At 40.8% G+C, this 17,230-nt stretch overlaps 2 protein-coding genes across 5 annotated transcripts; both read right to left on the minus strand.

Moving 5' to 3' along the window:
- Nucleotides 1–351: 351 nt before the first annotated feature.
- Nucleotides 352–7,720, minus strand: LOC109880327 (OX-2 membrane glycoprotein). Of its 4 annotated transcripts, none has more exons than XM_031818839.1 (12): nucleotides 7,704–7,720; nucleotides 5,212–5,550; nucleotides 4,606–4,911; nucleotides 4,464–4,496; nucleotides 2,670–2,766; nucleotides 2,507–2,566; nucleotides 2,027–2,074; nucleotides 1,835–1,894; nucleotides 1,265–1,294; nucleotides 1,088–1,150; nucleotides 863–901; nucleotides 352–771 (listed from the first exon to the last, which is right to left on the minus strand). In XM_031818839.1, exons 2-12 carry the CDS (start codon nucleotides 5,504–5,506, stop codon nucleotides 756–758), a joined length of 1,047 nt encoding a protein of 348 aa, XP_031674699.1. In that variant the 5' UTR covers nucleotides 5,507–5,550; nucleotides 7,704–7,720; the 3' UTR covers nucleotides 352–755. The 4 variants fall into 4 exon arrangements, with proteins under 4 accessions (XP_031674699.1, XP_020328126.2, XP_020328127.2 ...); XM_020472537.2 differs by lacking the exon at nucleotides 7,704–7,720 and adding an exon at nucleotides 6,566–6,768; XM_020472538.2 differs by lacking the exons at nucleotides 2,027–2,074; nucleotides 7,704–7,720 and adding an exon at nucleotides 6,566–6,765.
- Nucleotides 7,721–10,831: 3,111 nt separating this feature from the next.
- On the minus strand, nucleotides 10,832–15,054 carry LOC109880328 (OX-2 membrane glycoprotein). Its single transcript, XM_031818840.1, has 5 exons — nucleotides 14,790–15,054; nucleotides 14,280–14,621; nucleotides 12,969–13,295; nucleotides 12,239–12,337; nucleotides 10,832–12,021 (listed from the first exon to the last, which is right to left on the minus strand). The coding sequence occupies exons 1-5, from the start codon at nucleotides 14,827–14,829 to the stop codon at nucleotides 11,957–11,959; spliced, it is 873 nt and encodes a 290-aa protein (XP_031674700.1). The 5' UTR covers nucleotides 14,830–15,054; the 3' UTR covers nucleotides 10,832–11,956.
- Nucleotides 15,055–17,230: the final 2,176 nt, after the last annotated feature.

Here is a 17,230-nt window from a genome sequence, read left to right on the forward strand (position 1 = left end):
ACATGACCAAGGAGTTAGTGAGACTTACTTATGTCCTCTGTATGGGGTAAAACAATGGTACACTGACTATCACATCCATGTTTCAAAAGTCTAAAGTGAACAGACCAGGGTGTGATGTGTTCTGCCTCTTCATGACATCAGAGTCAGCTGCAAAACTACAGTATCAAACCCGTTTCTCTACGACCTCTCTCCCTAAAATTATATTTATGCAACACCTAGTGGCACTTGTTTGTAACGTCGGTTGGTCTCGAGTGGCAGAAGAATCAAAGACAATTCATTTTTTAAGCATTCCCAGCAGCAGATTTATGACACACTGTATAACAAGCTGATGTCACAACATACACTACAACGTTGTTTAAAATTGTATTGATAAAAGTAGAAAACAAACACATACCCACAACAAAGGACATTACAACATTGTGTATCATAAAAAACATTTGATTTATAAAGAGTAAAGAAAACCACACACAATGAAAGTAGTCGACATTATGACGTTGTGTAGGTTATAATATCACCACACTTGATTTATAAATAAGTGAAGAATAAAACCACAAACAAGTCTAGCGTGGATTTATCATGTTTCATCATTAACCAACTACAAAATATATTTACATACAGACTGTATTTAGATGTACAACAACCAGCAGGCCTATGTGTGTCAGCCATTGTCCACTATTCAGTACCCACAATGCCTATGGATATAAACCGAACCACACAGATGTGTGTGAGGCAGTATGGTAGTCCCTCAGTTCTCGTCACTCTAAAAGTTTCCTAAGAAAGATACAGAATGGCATAGGTATTTATTAAAAAATATATACTTCTGACTGCATCTTTGTAATTATTTATGATTATTTCAGCTCACCTTCTACATTGCAGGTCATCTGGTCTCTCAGGAGATATTCTGCATAAAAGAAGGTCATTTAAATATCGACTGAATGGAGTAACATAACAATGCAGCAAATGCAACTAATTTGCATGTATGCAGTCACCATGACTACCACCTCAAAACATAATTCCAGAGCTTCTCGTTCAATGAGAGAATACGGTATAAAACACCCGCCCCAAAAACAAGAGGACTTAAACCTACTTCTTTACAACACCTTGTGCTTGTTGCATCATACGCTTGGCTGAGGAGCTGAGGGAGTCTAAACTGAAACACAAAAAGTACATTTGAGTCATGTTTGAATTCTGGGGTTATTGTAACCCATTTTAACATTCACAATCATCTGTTTCAAGCATTCTACCAGGACGATCAAATACTCACATTTTGAATGGACTGGAGATTGGTGTGGTCCTGAAAGAAATTAACTTGGTCAATGTATTGATAAGAACCATATTGTCTATGGAAACAGCCAGTCAGTGCCGTTTCTAGGCTTAAGTGACGTGAGTGGTTGCTTAGGGCCTCACAGCCACTAGGGGCCCCCCAACCAAAACAATGTTTTTATATACAGTAAATATCGTATGTTTTAGGAAGTCAGTCGGGGTCTCAACATACTGTTGAATTGCAGGACATTAACTTTTAAGCTGCCAAAAGGAAGGGCAAAAAGCTAGAAACGGCCCTGCAGACAGTGATGTAAACACTGACATAATAAACATGACCACTCTTTGATTAAAGAAATACACATCTTTCCCAAGTTGAGAGAATATCTAGTGCATTAGTGACATGATGAGTCACAAAGCAGAACAGATATCAACATGCAGCAGAGTACATGATGCTGTCACCATGACTACTCTATGACCACCACAGAAGTACATCATTCTTCTGTAACGTTCTATTCCTCCCTGTTTCAAGCACTTTATAAAAATAATGAAATATAGTTGTAAAACTATTCACATTCGTGATGGAGTGAAGGTTTGTGTGTCCCTGGTTGGTGGACTGGAGGTTGGCGTTTCCCTGAAATGAATAAAACATGTCAATGTACTGACAAGAGCACACAAGTTTCTCTTTTACCTGTGTGGCAGAGATTTTTTAAACAATTATATTAGCATGTCTTAGGTTTTCTTACAAATAGTATTGACCCCTTACAGGTTCTGTAACGGCTTTCTAGGTGTGGTGAAGGAGAGTCGGACCAAACTGCAGCATGTAGATTGTGATCCATGTTTAATGAAAACAAACGTAAATACGAATAAACACAAAACACTACAAAACAATAAATGTAATGAAAACCGAAACAGCCTATACTTATCAACTAAATACAGCGACAGGAACAAAGACACTAAGGACAATCACCCACGACAAACTCAAAGAATATGGCTGCCTAAATATGGTTCCCAATCAGAGACAACGATAAGCACCTGCCTCTGATTGAGAACCACTCCAGACAGCCATAGACTTTGCTAGATAACCCCACTAGCTACAATCCCAAATACATACACACCAAAACCCCAAGACAAAACACACCACAATACAAAAACTCCATGCCACACCCTGGCCTGACCCAATACATGAAGAAAAACACAAAATACTTAGACCAGGGCATGACAGGTTCTTTAGAATGAGTCTCACCATTCAGTTGTTGTCTTTGTTGGAGTCCTGATGAATTCTGGGTCAGACACTGGGGCTTTTCTGTACATCAAATTAGAGATTAACTGGTAAACAACTGGCAGTCAAATCACATTAAATTCATAGTAACTGTTTTTTTGTTTCAAGGTAATATTTGTATCTCTACCTGGATGAGGTATCTTTTCTCCTCTTAAGAAACCAAAGTATTACACAGAATACAGCAATGAGACACATTGAACCCATCACTGCACCAACCACTGTACCTGTGAATGAGAGAGATGACAAGAGAAGACAGAGGTCAACTTCCCAGGTACACTACACCAAAGCCTCATACATGTACAGTCGTGGCCAAAGGTTTTGAGAATGACACAAATATACATTTTCACAAGTCTGCTGCCTCAGTGTCTTTAGATATTTTTGTCAGATGTAATTATACTTCAGTATTCCGTAGTAACAAGCATTTCATAAGTGTCAAAGGCTTTTATTGACAATTACATGAAGTTGATGTCAATATTTGAAGTGTTGACCCTACTTTTTCAAGACCTCTGCAATCCACCCTGGCATGCTGTCAATTAACTTCTGGGCCACATCCTGACTGATGGCAGCCCATTCCTGCATAATCAATGCTTGGAGTTTGTCAGAATTTGTGGGTTTTTGTTTGTCAACCCGCCTCTTGAAGATTGACCACAAGTTCTCAATGGGATTAAGGTCTGGGGAGTTTCCTGGCCACGGACCCAAAATATCAATGTTTTGTTCCCCGAAGGCACTTAGTTATCACTTTTGCCTTATGGCAAGGTGCTCCATCATGCAAGAAAAGGCATTGTTCGGTCACCAAACTGTTCCTGGATGGTTGGGAGAAGTTGCTCTCGGAGAATGTGTTGGTACCATTATTTATTCATGGCTGTGTTCTTAGGCAAAATTGTGAGTGAGCCCACTCCCTTGGCTGAGAAGCAACCCCATACATGAATGGTCTCAGAATTCTTTACTGTTGGCATGACACAGGACTGATGATAGTACTCAACTTGTCTTCTCCGGACAAGTTTTTTTCCGGATGCCCCAAACAATCGGAAAGGGGATTCATCAGAGAAAATTACTTTACCCCAGTTCTCAGCAGTCCAATCCCTGTACCTGTTGCAGAATATCAGTCTGTCCCTGATGTTTTTCCTGGAGAGAAGTAGCTTCTTTGCTGCCCTTCTTGACACCAGGCCATCCTCCAAACGCCTTCGCCTCACTGTGCGTGCAGATGCACTCACACCTGCCTGCTGCCATTCCTGAGCAAGCTCTGTACTGGTGGTGCCCCGATCCCGCAGCTGAATCAACTTTAGGAGACGGTCCTGGCGCTTGCTGGACTTTCTGGGGCACCCTGAAGCCTTCTTCACAACAATTGAACCGCTCTCCTTGAAGTTCTTGATGATCCAATAAATGGTTGATTTAGGTGCAATCTTACTGGCAGCAATATCCTTGCCTGTGAAGCCCTTTTTGTGCAAAGCAATGATGACGGCACGTGTTTCCTTGCAGGTAACCATGCTAGACAGAGGAAGAACGAATGATTCCAAGCACCACCCTCCTTTTGAAGCTTCCAGTCTGTTATTCGAACTCAATCAGCATGACAGAGTGATCTCCAGCCTTGTCCACATCAACACTCACACCTGTGTTAACGAGAGAATCACTGACATGATGTCAGCTGGTCCTTTTGTGGCAGGGCTGAAATGCAGTGGAAATGGCAAATAGCGACTTTGCAATTAATTAAAATTCATCTGATCACTCTTCATAACATTCTGGAGTATATGCAAATTGCCATAACACAGAGGCAGCAGACTTTGTGAAAATTAATATTTGTGTCATTCCCAACCTTTTGGCCACGACTCTAAATATGGCTCTGCACTACACCTGAAAGTTGAATAGGAAAAGAGCCAGTCAATAGGTTGATTATGTCATTATTAGAATAACAACCACTTACCACTGAACCTGTCATCAGAGACCTGAGATTGACCTAGCACAGAAATACATCATCATGAACACAGGCAGTACTTCATCATGACATCATGTTCCTGATCATGTCAATATATATTATGGTGGTATTAACCCTAACCATTTCTCACCTGCAAATGAAGCTTGATCCCTAGTTGGAATCACCATGGAAACATCCTTGACGGCGCCAACGGATGATGCTACACACCCAACCCTGGTGTCTTTGTCAGGTAGACTGGACGCTGCCACCATGGCAGTTATGGTGACAGTGACTGTTTCATTGGGATGGGTGATGTCAGCCATGGTGGATTTGTCTAGACTGATGTTTTCTATGTGGTCCCAGGTTATTGTAGGAGCAGGTCGTCCAGTAGCAGAACAGGACAGAGTGGTGTGACTGTTGTTGGTTTGTGTGATGAGGAGTGAGGGTCCATACAGCTCTATAGGAAAACAACAGACACAGGTCACAGTGAATGTAAATACTATAATGTTTTCATGTACATCAAGGTCAAATGGATGCATGATGATTTGAGGGAATTGTTCCTGGGTTAATCATTTACACACAGGTCAAGGTAGAACAATGGATTGAAGGCATTGGAGGCCATTGTTCCTGTTTTAAAGGGACATAACATTGTTTTAAGACGTCAAAAGTAGTCTAATGTTAAAGTGAATTCACATTATACAATTTGGATTATAGAGTGTAATGTCCCTTAAACCCCTCCTTAGTTATCATATATTACCATTAATTTGGAGGCAGGTGGTTCCACTGATAGCTCCCTCTGGATAGGTGTTAAACAGACACTTGTAGCAGGACTCGTCTCCTCTTGACACTCCTCTGATGATGATAGAGCAGTTCTGCAGTCCCTCGTCTTCAAACTCCACGTTCCTCTGAAAAGGTGGGTTGACTACTGGTCCAAATCGTTTGTTGTAGGTGGCCACATTTTCAGTCGCCCCTGGTGTCACTTTCTGCCAGGTGACTTGAAGCACATCTTTGGGTTTCATGAGCCTGCAGCTGAAGTGAGCATCCTCTCCCATGGTTGCTATGACAACCTGCTGTGTTCTCACCAACTGAGAGAGCCCTGCATGAAGATAGTTACAGCCTGTTTAGTACACACATCTAATACAGCGCTAGATTTGAGCAACCTGCAGTGAACACTGTGAAGGGATAAGACAACTGCATAAATACATTTAAAGGTATATGCAGTGTTGCATCAATCATTTCAATTCCCATTCTGTATGTTTGTACATTTCAAAGGACTCTTGGAAGACTAGCCCTTGGTGGACTCAAATAAATCCTATCAAATTTACTGCTGGAATATGTCACTTTTTGGGCAACCAGACCAAATTCACAAAGAAATGAATTTATAGAAATGATATATCTGTCATTCTCATTGACAGCAAGTCTAAGAAGTGGTAGATCGGTTTTATGTGAGCTGTTTCTATGCTTCCAGTTTTGTTGCAGCTGAAAGTACAATATTTTGGGGGGTTTTGGAAAATATATTTCACAGTGTTTTAGATGGTACAATGATTCTCTACACTAAGCAAGTTTTGTCACATAAACTGAAATTAGGCAAACTACTAGAATTTTTGTTAATAAGACACATGTATTTTGAGCCAAGACAGTATTTTAAGCTGAGAGTTTCAGCAAACTCAGGTTTTTTGATTAATCTCAAATTGAGTAAAAATGATTGGCTCAGTGAAGTATTCCATGTCAGCTAAAGAATCCCCCCAATTCAAATGTCCAGGAAACTGGGATATTTAGGCTCCATGGACTTTTTATAAGTTGCATGTTTTACAGTATAGAACAGGAAGATGCTGATGTTTGTATACTGATGGTTACTGGACCGGCTATTCACCAGTTAAAAAGACACCTTAGCTTCAATAATGTTCAAAATATAATCCTTTTTATTGAATTAAATGTATTCCTTTAAGGACTATCTGCAGTTACAACTTATGCATCATGCACCTATAAGTGTAGTGTAGTTATCTCCATCTCATAATGAAACACAACTCTGAAATTAATAATACTGTATAACTTACATTTAAGACCTACAGACCTATCATGTATTTCATATGAACACAGATGTAACTCACCCTCAGGAAGGAATAGCAGCAGAAGAGTAAGGTAACTTTTAACACGAGCCATGGCAGCAATGTGTGGCCAGGTGAGGCAAGGTGATGTAAATGGACCTCTGGATAATGTGTGGCAAAGTAGTATTTCATACTAGAAACCGTTTTCAAATCAGGCATTGTGGGAGGCATGGTAACGTCGTCTGTTGGATAGTTTAAATACACGCTCTGTTGTTTTAGTTTAAAAACTAACAAGAAACCTTGTTGGCCAATTTTGTGTTGTGAGCTCCTCCCACAGAGAAAATGACAGTTGCTAGTCTCTCCACAACTCCTCCTCTAGTGAAAGTGAAAGTAAACACAGAACAGTATCAGGAGAACACCGGTGAACACAGTATCAGGAAAACACCGTTGCAAGGTTGGAGGTAATAACATTATGTATCATCAAGCTAAGTGAATCTAATGGTGAGATTAACTTAACCTATATGAAGGTTTTCTCGTGTGTGTGTCAGTACCATTGCTTGCTCAAAGATGTAGCTGTGAAGTAAGTCTCTTCCTACAGCCGTTTGATTGGCCCAGCAAATTGAGTGTGAAATCAAAGATAAGGATGGCGTCTGAACTTTGATTTGTACGTATATGATACATGTGCAGCCAGCATGCACAACCAAGTGTGTGTGGGAAAGACATGTAAGATATTCATGTGTCAAGGAGAAATGGACTAGCCTGAGTACCAGTCTCTAGCTAACATTCAATGTTTTATAAGAAACAATGCATTAAATTCCGAATTGTTTGCAGTCAATTTACACACAGCTTGACTCACTGTAAGGCCAGCCTCTCCCATCTCCTCATTGTTTTTCAGGAGCATATTTTTTTATTTAACTAGGCAAGTCAGTTAAGAACAAATTCTTATTTACAATGACGGCCTTATTCAGGGTCAGAATGACAGATTTTTACATTGTCAGCTCGGGGATTCGATCTAATCACTAGATCGAATCCCCGAGCTGACAATGTAAAAATCTGTCGTTCTGCCCCTGAATAAGGCCGTCATTGTAAATAAGAATTTGTTCTTAACTGACTTGGAGGGCTGAGTGTCCGCAGGTTTTTGTTTTAATTAAGACCTAGACAACCAGATCGAATAGACAACCAAGTGAGGCGAGTTCCTTACTAATTAGTGACCTTCATTCATAAATCAAGTGCGAGGGTGGAGCGAAGTCCGGCAGACACTCGGCCCTCGGTGGAATGAGTTTGACACGTGGACTATAGCTATATATAGCCTATACCTATTTAAATAAAATCACGAATGTAGTGAAATACCGGTTTGAACTGCTGTAAAAATGTCACGCCCTGACCTTAGATATCTCTGTTTTTCTGTATATTTTGGTTAGGTCAGGGTGTGACTAGGGTGGGTACTCTAGTTTTTTGTATGTTTAGGGGCTTTTGTATGTCTAGTTTTTTTTTGTATATATATATATTTTTTTGTATGTCTAGGGTTTTTGTATGTCTAGGGTTTTTGTATGTCTAGGGTTTTTGTATGTCTAGGGTTTTTGTATGTCTAGGGTTTTTGTATGTCTAGGGTTTTGTATATCTATGTTGGCCTAATATGGTTCCCAATCAGAACAGCTGTTTATTGTTGTCTCTGATTGGGGATCATATTTAGGTAGCCCTTTTTCACGCCTTCTGGTGTGGGATCTTGATGTGTAGTTGCCTGTCAGCACTATATTGTATAGCGTCATGGTTTGTTTGTTATTTTGCTCGCTGTTCATTCTTTTAATAAAGAGAATGTGGACATACCACGCTGCGCCTTGGTCTCCTTCATACGGCGACCGTGACAGAAGATCCCACCACCTAAGGACCAAGTAGTGTGGTCAGGAGGAATGGACCTGGGAGGAGATTTTGGATGAAGCAGGACCCTGGACGCAGGCTGGGGAGTTTCGCCGGCCGAGGGAGGAAATTGAGGCAGCGAAAGCAGAACGGCGACGTTACGAGGAGTATTAACAACGAGGCAAGCACGAGAGGCAGCCCCAAAATATTTTGGGGGAGTGGCACACGGGGAGATTGGCAGAGTCTGGGTTTAGACCTGAGCCAACTCCTCGTGCTTACCATGGGGAGCGTGTGACTGGTCAGGCACCGTGTTATGCAGTGATGCGCACGGTGTCTTCTGTTCGCATTCATAGCCCGGTGCGCTCTGTTCCAGCTCCCCGCATTTGCAGCGCTAGAGTGGGCATCCAGCCAGGACGGGTTGTGCCGGCTCAGCGCTCCTGGTCTCCAGTACACCTCTTCGGACCAGGATATCCTGCGCCGGCTTTACGCGCTGCATCTCCAGTGCGCCTCCACAGTCCAGTACGTCCTGTGCCTCTTCTTCTCTTCTCTCACCAGCCCGGTACCACCAGTGCCGGCACCACGCATCAGGCCTCCAGTGCGCCTCCTCAGTCCGGGGCCTCCGGTGACGGTCCCCAGTCCGGGGCCTCCAGCGATGATCCACGGTCCGGTTCCACAAAAGCGTGAGGGGGGGCTGCGTCCAGAACTGGAGCTGCCACCGAGGGTAGATGCCCACCCGGACCCTCCCCTATAGGTTCAGGTTTGCGGCCGGGAGTCCGCACCTTTGGGGGGGGGTACTGTCACGCCCTGACCTTAGATATGTTTTTCTATATATTTTGGTTAGGTCAGGGTGTGACTAGGGTGGGTACTATAGTTTTTTGTATGTCTAGGGTTTTTGTAGGTCTAGGGGTTTTGTATATCTATGTTGGCCTGATATGGTTCCCAATCAGAGACAGCTGTTTATCGTTGTCTCTGATTGGGGATCATATTTAGGTAGCCCTTTTTCACACTTTCTGGTGTGGGATCTTGACTATGTGTAGTTGCCTGTCAGCACTATTGTATAGCTTCACATTTCTTTTGTTAGTTTGTTCGGTGTTCAGTCTTTTTAATAAAGAGAATGTGCACACACCACGCTGCGCCTTGGTCTCCTTCATACGACGATCGTGACAAAAAAAGCACTACATTTCATGAAGAAAAGCAATAGTATCAGCAATATTGTGGTACATTCAGAAAACAATTCTGACAAATGCAGTATATCATGCATAAAACTAATTAGCTCACCTTTTAGAAATGACTAGACTATTAGTATAATACACAGGTAGCTGTAGTGTGCAGGAGACATGGTGAAACTGAGTTATATTAGTCACGAGAGGTAATTTGAATTTTCCTCTGTGTCCAACCAACATGAGGTTGGATCACATATGGCCCCTCCCCATACACCAGGCTAAAAGTAAACTCAGTTGGTGACTTTAAAAAAAATGTAAACAGTGTAAGCCAGTGTCAGAACCATTGTTTTAGTTGAGAAGGTTAAAGGAACTCTTCTCATGACATAAAACAAAGGAGCTAAAATATTACACACACACACAGCCAAGTGAGCCTGGCGCAGAGCTATAACAACCTACCCCTGATTTGAAATGGTGATGTTACTGTAAACAGAGCTATAACAACCTACCCCTGATTTGAAATGGTGATGTTACTGTCAGAGCTATAACAACCTACCCCTGATTTTAAATGGTGATGTTACTGTCAGAGCTATAACAACCTACCCCTGATTTTAAATGGTGATGTTACTGTAAACAAGGAGGAGCTATAACAACCTACTCCTGATTTGAAATGGTGATGTTACTGTAAACAGAGCTATAACAATCTACCCCTGATTTTAAATGGTGATGTTACTGTAAACAGAGCTAACAACCTACCCCTGATTTTAAATGGTGATGTTACTGTAAACAAGGAGCTATAACAACCTACTCCTGATTTTAAATGGTGATGTTACTGTCAGAGCTATAACAACCTACCCCTGATTTTAAATGGTGATGTTACTGTAAACAAGGAGCTATAACAACCTACTCCTGATTTGAAATGGTGATGTTACTGTAAACAGAGCTATAACAATCTACCCCTGATTTTAAATGGTGATGTTACTGTAAACAGAGCTATAACAACCTACCCCTGATTTTAAATGGTGATGTTACTGTAAACAGAGCTATAACAACCTACCCCTGATTTTAAATGGTGATGTTACTGTAAACAGAGCTATAACAATCTCCCCCTGATTTTAAATGGTGATGTTACTGTAAACAAGGAGCTATAACAACCTACTCCTGATTTGAAATGGTGATGTTACTGTAAACAGAGCTATAACAACCTACCCCTGATTTTAAATGGTGATGTTACTGTAAACAAGGTGACAATGGGCAGTTATTATTTTTTAAATACAGCATATAGTTTTATATCACAAGTGGTAACACAATCCATATAAAGAATGTTTAATAATTAAAAACAATTAAAACATTTTACAGATCAAGCAAGAATAACAGCCTGATTTTATAAACAGTGTCAAATCAAGTGGAAATGGAATCGAACACAACAAGCAACATACATTATCAAAACAAATAACAATAGGAACTCAAACAAGACGATATATCAAAGAGCAAAAATGTGCATTATCATCATTACATTCTAAGGTCTCAAATACATTCACACATTACACTGGTATAACAGGACGAACAACAAAACTATCTGTAGTTCCACAGATTTATAATAACAATGCACTGTAAACTTAACTTGAACAAAAGTGCAACAAGGTCAATCACATTGAAGTGGGTTGAAATAAAATAAATTACTAGGTTATTTAGAACATAAAATAAATAGATAAATCTATTCTACTTGGTGTATGTTATAATAAAGTACAAACAGTAGGTGGCGCTGTCCTAATAGATGAGGTAACCTAGCCTGACGACTCAAACTAAATTCTTCCACTGCTTTGTCCTTCACCACATACGTTAGTCTGAATATGGGTAGGGATATTATTGAAGTCGTTTGTGGTGACGAGGGGCACGACGGGCGTTGTACAAAACAATGTCTCCAGCGATTGGATTGTCTAAGCAATCACAGTAACAGCCAATGATGAATTTTCAAACCCCTGTTTAACCCACGTGTGGTCTAGCTGTGACTCAGCCCATCGTTACTGGACAAATCAGATGGCCCAGAATGTGTTGGCATTCGGTGAAAAGCTAGGGAGGTACTCAAATCCAGACTCATTGCGAAGAAGAAACTAATGTCCTTTGGTGTAACATTTGGCCGGAGCAAGGAGTTTGGGTAACCAGGCAACAAGTAACCTACCTCATATCACAACACTCACCTACAAGAGGTCATCAATCTCTCAAACCTAAAAGTGCCATTTCAGTACCTCTAAACAGCATTAACCATATCATGGCTTGTATAATGCATGTGTTAATTAGCTTATTTATGACTGTGTAAGAATGATTCAACAAGGTTCAACATCCAGGCTCAGTAACAACAGGTGCTCCAGTCCTCAACAAAAACAGCTGTCAGCTACAGTGCATATAAGCACAGGCAGCAACAACAGACAGATGTTTACACAATGCTCCTAAGACGGTCCTGCTCGTCTGCTGTGGTTGCCAACGCTGCTTGCCTGCAACCTGCCAGAGAGAATGTGAAGGTTACTATACTGTACTACAGTGAATCTAAAAGGACATTATCTCTAAACATTCCTGAGCTCCAAGGCTTGCGTTGCTCACAGTTTGTTTGATAAAAGACAGAACCATATATTGAGTTGATGACTCAATTCATTCCACTTGTCTTACTAAGACACTTCATATAAAGATATTACACATTACAGATCTTGTGCGGACTCACCTTTTTTCTTTTGAAGCTCGACACATCCAAAGATGACTAAAAGGGAAATGATTAGGAACACTGGGATGCCAACCGCCCACGGGGATGTCCTCTTGTCATCTGGAGGGTGAAACATGAAACTCCAGTGAGCATGTGTTTGGAGAGACAGCATTTACTCCGAAGAGAAAAACAAGGAATTTTACACCCTTCCTTTTTTAATGCATTCAGTTTGAATAACATGTTGATATCATGTTCTGTCCCATCTATCCAATCATATCATCCATCACGTAGCTTCCCTGAGGGGCTGGAAACTACCCAGAACTCAACACAACACTTGACTACAGTGTGATTTTAAAAGGGAGTGACTCGTGATGCTTTGCCATGGTGGTCAATATTAAACCCAACTGGTGAGATAAGATTACTAACAGCACTAATAGCATCACAACATTAGCCTCTTGGAACCAGCCTGAAATCGCTGCGTTCTGTTTTCAGGAAACAGAATGTTGCACTATTGCACGATAATGTTGGTCACAAGGCTATCACAACATGCCCCTGGGGATGATGTAGCCTGTTAAATAGAATGCCAAATTCATGTATCCAAATGTAGATGTTTATTATTAATATCATGAATTTGGCATGCCATTTATCGATCTAGGGAGGATGTTTTCTCAATGTTGTTTTCAAGTTGGACCATTCTGACACGCTAAAAGAGTATGGTTTAGAAGTATATAATACGTCAACATTTACGTACCCTCTTCAACCCCCCTCTCTCCAGGGAGAATAGGAAGCAGGACCCGCTCGTGTCTCTGTGTCCTCATCCCATTATTTATGATACAGTCCACGTATCCCCCGGAGCCTGGCAACAGTTGGAGGGTGATGTTGCTATTGGCTGTGACAGTTTGGTCTTTGTTAATGACAGTCCAGTTGTTAGGTGTCTTTATGAGTGCTGCTGCAGATAAGTTCCATTGGATCCAAGGTGCTGGTTTACCTGTGGCAGAGCAGCTGACCACAACTTCTATGTCTGCTTTAGGTTCAGTGCTGGGGACTTTATGCATTGTGGCTCTCACTTCAGATACACCTTTGAATGAATGAAACAGGGAATATTAGAACATATTGATTTTATTTATATGCCTTATTTTACCAGACAGATCCATTAAGAATAGCTTTCAAAATATGTATCATGTTTTCATGTATGTTTTGACACCAGCAAATGTCCCTTATTAATGCATGCAGAGTTCATGGTCGTTCAGACAGTTTTGGGAAATCCTGCCAGTGATGTAACAATGCCAATATGGTGATTTATAGTTGAAGTTAGCTGGTGTTCTAAACTATAGTGTTTCTATTCCCCTAATAAAACCCCTAATAAACTGCCCATACTGTATTATTCAGATATCATTCCTTAGCAAATGTCCTGCTGTAAAGGGTGACTAAAGGATTATTCTATATTTAGCGAAGAACCAGATGTAAGGACCTTTATATTACATGTGTTGGGGGTTTTGCTTATAAATGTATTAGTTTAGCATCTACAGTACATTGTAAAGTATTCAAACCTCTTCCATTTTTCCACATTTAGTTACCTTACAGACTTATTCTAAAATGTATAAAATAAATACAAATTCCTCATCAATCTACACACAATACCCCATAATGACAAAGCAAAAACATGTTTAGACATTTTTGCAAATCATTAAAAAAAAAGTTTACTACATTTGAGGCTGTAATGTAACAAAATGTGAAAAAAGTCAAGGGGTCTGAATACTTCCCGAATTAACGTTATGTATTGCTTATGAAGACTTTATGAATGCTCGATAAGAGTGTTTCCCAAAAAATATAATCTCCAAGGATACTCCCAGTGACTTCCACTTCTATACCAGCACACCTGATTCAACTAGGTCTAATCAAGGGCTGAATAATTAGTTGACCAGGTGTGCTTGTACCTGTGCTGACCTACGATTATTATTTTGAGTTACAATATCACTTACATTAAAATGTTGTAACTTCAACTGAATAGAGAACAATAGAGGTACGCCCTAAAACGGTAATTATTCAGTGCATTAAATACCTTGAACGGTAAGACACGTCTGCTTGCGTCTTGATCCACTCGGGTAAACATTGAAGGAACAAATATAGCAGGCGTCGTCTGCCCATGTTACATTCTTCACGGTAATAGACGTTGAGTTGAGAGATGCTTCCGTGAAAACCACCTTGCCTCGGTGCGGGTCTATGATTTGAGCTCCAAACCGCTTGCTGTAGGTGGCCAGATTCTCCACGGAGTCGTCTTTGAACAGCCTCTGCCAGGTGACTTGCAGCACACCTGTCGGGTCCGCATGGGTGCAGGTATATGATGCGTCGGCATTGAAGTCAACACTGGTGTCTCCTCTAGCTACGACGTTGACAGAGACCGCTACAAAAGGAAGAAGGCAAGTTAACAGGTAAATAAATAAAAACAAGTTTAGCCTACATACAAAATAATCAATAACCTGTCAAACGTGGGAAATGTTGTTTACCTAACCCATCTCATCTTATATGAGCAGAATCAACCACTAGTCAGAAGCCATGGAAAACAATTTACCTTCAGAGAGCAGGCATAAGAGAACGAGAAAAGTATTCATTCTCAGCTGGTGAATGTTGACTTAAACTCTTGGTTTTGTTTCTCACGTTGGACCATAATATATTGCTTCGTTAGTTGCACGTGAAGTGAGTCAGATTGTTTTTGGAAAGCCCTTAAATTGTTGAGGGGGTATAGAGTAGCCTAGTTCCCCAGTGGTTCCCGGCCGTAGCCAATTACAACGTGACATCTACTGTAAAATACATCACAAGGAAGAAGGATCTGTTAGTATTTTTTTTTTGTGGCGCACATTAGGCTGAAGCTGAATGACGTCATTGCAACGAAATAAACGCGGAAATGTATTTATTTTGACGTAACATTTTTTTGGTTCACATGCTCTGTGCCGAACTAAACTACAATGTAGAGGTCACCACATCAAGGGTATCGAAAGACTACTGTAACCACAGCAAGTTACAAACCAATTGGCTGCTAATGCTCCACCCCAGAAACTTAACATGCCTACACTTGATGAACATAGATTTCAGTCAATCTACAGTACCAGTCAAAAGTCTGGACACACCTACTCATTCAAGGGTTTTTCTTTATTTTTTACTAGTTTCTACGTTTTAGAAAAGTAGTGAAGACATCAAAACTATGAAGTAACACATATGGAATCATGTAGTAACCATTTGTGTTAAACAAATCAAAATATATTTGAGATTTTTCAAAGTAGCCACCCTTTTGCCTTTGACTGCTTTGCACACTCTTGGCATTCTCTCAACTAGCTTCACCTGGAATGCTTTTCCAAGTATCTTGAAGGAGTTCCCACATATGCTGAGCACTTGTTGGCTGCTTTTCCTGCGGTCCAATTCATCCCAAACCATCTCAATTGGGTAGAGGTTGGGTGATTGTGGAGGCCATCTGATGCAGCACTCCATCACTCTACTTCTTGGTCAAATAGCCCTTACATAGCCTGGAGGTGTGTTGGGTCATTGTCCTGTTGAAAAACAAATGATAGTCCCACTAATCGCAAACCAGATGGGATGGCGTATCGCTGCAGAATGCTGTGGTAGCCATGCTGGTTAAGTGTGCCTTGAATTCTAAATAAAGACAGTGTCACCAGCAAAGCACCATCACACCTCCACGCTTCACGGTGGGAACCACACATGTGGAGATCATCCGTTCACCTACTCTGCGTCTCACAAAGATACGGTGGTTGGAACCAAAAATATAACATTTGGACTCATCAGACCAAAGGACAGATTTCCACCGGTCTAATGTCCAATGCTAGTGTTTCTTGGCCCAAGCAAGTCTCTTCTTATTATTGGTGTCCTTTTGTAGTGATTTCTTTGCAGCAATCTGACCATGAAGGCGTAACTCATGCAGTCTCATCTGAACAGTTGATGTTGAGGTGTGTGTTACTTGAACTCTGTGAAGCATTTATTTGGGCTGCAATTTCTGTGGCTGGTAACTCTAATGACTTTATCTATGGGTCTTCCTTTCCTGTGGCGGCCCTCATTAGAGCCAGTTTCATCATAGTGATTGAGGGTTTTTGTGATTGCACTTGAAGAAACTTTAAAAGTTCTCGAAATTTTCTGGATAGATTGACCTCCATGTCTTAAAGTAATGATGGACTGTCGTTTCTCTGAGCTTTTTTGGGCTCTTCTTGCCATAATATGGACTTGGTATTTTATCAAGTAGGGCTATCATCTGTACACCACACCTACCTTGTCACAAAACAACTGATTGGCTGAAATGCATTAAGAAGGAAAGAAATTCCACAAATGAACTTTTAACAAGGCACACGTGTTAATTCAAATGCATTCCAGGTGACTACCTCATGAAGCTGGTTGAGAGAATGCCAAGAGTGTGCAAAGCTGTCAAGGCAAAGGGAACTACTTTGAAGAACCTCAAATATAAAATATATTATACACTTTTTTGGTTACTACATGATATGTGTCATTTCATAGTTTTGATTTCTTCACCATTATTCTGCAATTTATAAAATAGTACAAATAAATTAAAACCCTTATATGAGTAGGTTTCCAAACTTTTGACTGGTACTGTACAAAAACATTTTACAATGTGGGAAATGATGACTCCGTGTTATGGTAATAAGGTGAGCATTCTATGAGTGAGACATTTTCAAGATTTGAAATCTATTACAGTAAGTAGTGTGTCTATCATAGGGGTTCACAGAGTTTCTTCTACATGCTTCTCACATTAAGTGCTGTTCTGGTAATTGTGTCAGTAGGAAGTTCCCAGATTCTCATCCTGGTGGTTGCTGGTCTTCATTGTTAGTCTGGTGTTATGGGTTGTGGAATTTCCTCTTCATAGGAGATGTGTAGTGAGTGACTGTGTCTGAATGTCATAGCAAAAGGGGGAAGTCCACTGCCCCAGTAGGTAGAAAACACTAGTTGCATTACACAAGTGAAACTGAAAGCTCTTTAGATACTTATGTGACT

Source organism: Oncorhynchus kisutch, unplaced genomic scaffold (assembly GCF_002021735.2).
Source record: "Oncorhynchus kisutch isolate 150728-3 unplaced genomic scaffold, Okis_V2 scaffold1653, whole genome shotgun sequence".
Taxonomy (NCBI): Eukaryota; Metazoa; Chordata; class Actinopteri; order Salmoniformes; family Salmonidae; genus Oncorhynchus; species Oncorhynchus kisutch.

Excerpts from the sequence above, each read along its gene's own strand:
- LOC109880327 (XM_020472537.2), bottom strand. The coding sequence starts at position 6,617 with ATGGCTCGTGTTAAAAGTTACCTTACTCTTCTGCTGCTATTCCTTCCT. Across the intron at positions 4,497-4,605 it reads GGATCAAGCTTCATTTGCAG|GTCAATCTCAGGTCTCTGAT; the intron begins GTGAGAAATGGT and ends TTTCTGTGCTAG. Across the intron at positions 2,075-2,506 it reads ACAAAGACAACAACTGAATG|TTTGGTCCGACTCTCCTTCA; the intron begins GTGAGACTCATT and ends TACATGCTGCAG.
- LOC109880328 (XM_031818840.1), bottom strand. The coding sequence starts at position 14,829 with ATGAATACTTTTCTCGTTCTCTTATGCCTGCTCTCTGAAG. Across the intron at positions 13,296-14,279 it reads GACGTGTCTTACCGTTCAAG|GTGTATCTGAAGTGAGAGCC; the intron begins GTATTTAATGCA and ends ATTCATTCAAAG. Across the intron at positions 12,338-12,968 it reads AGAGAGGGGGGTTGAAGAGG|ATGACAAGAGGACATCCCCG; the intron begins GTACGTAAATGT and ends TTCACCCTCCAG.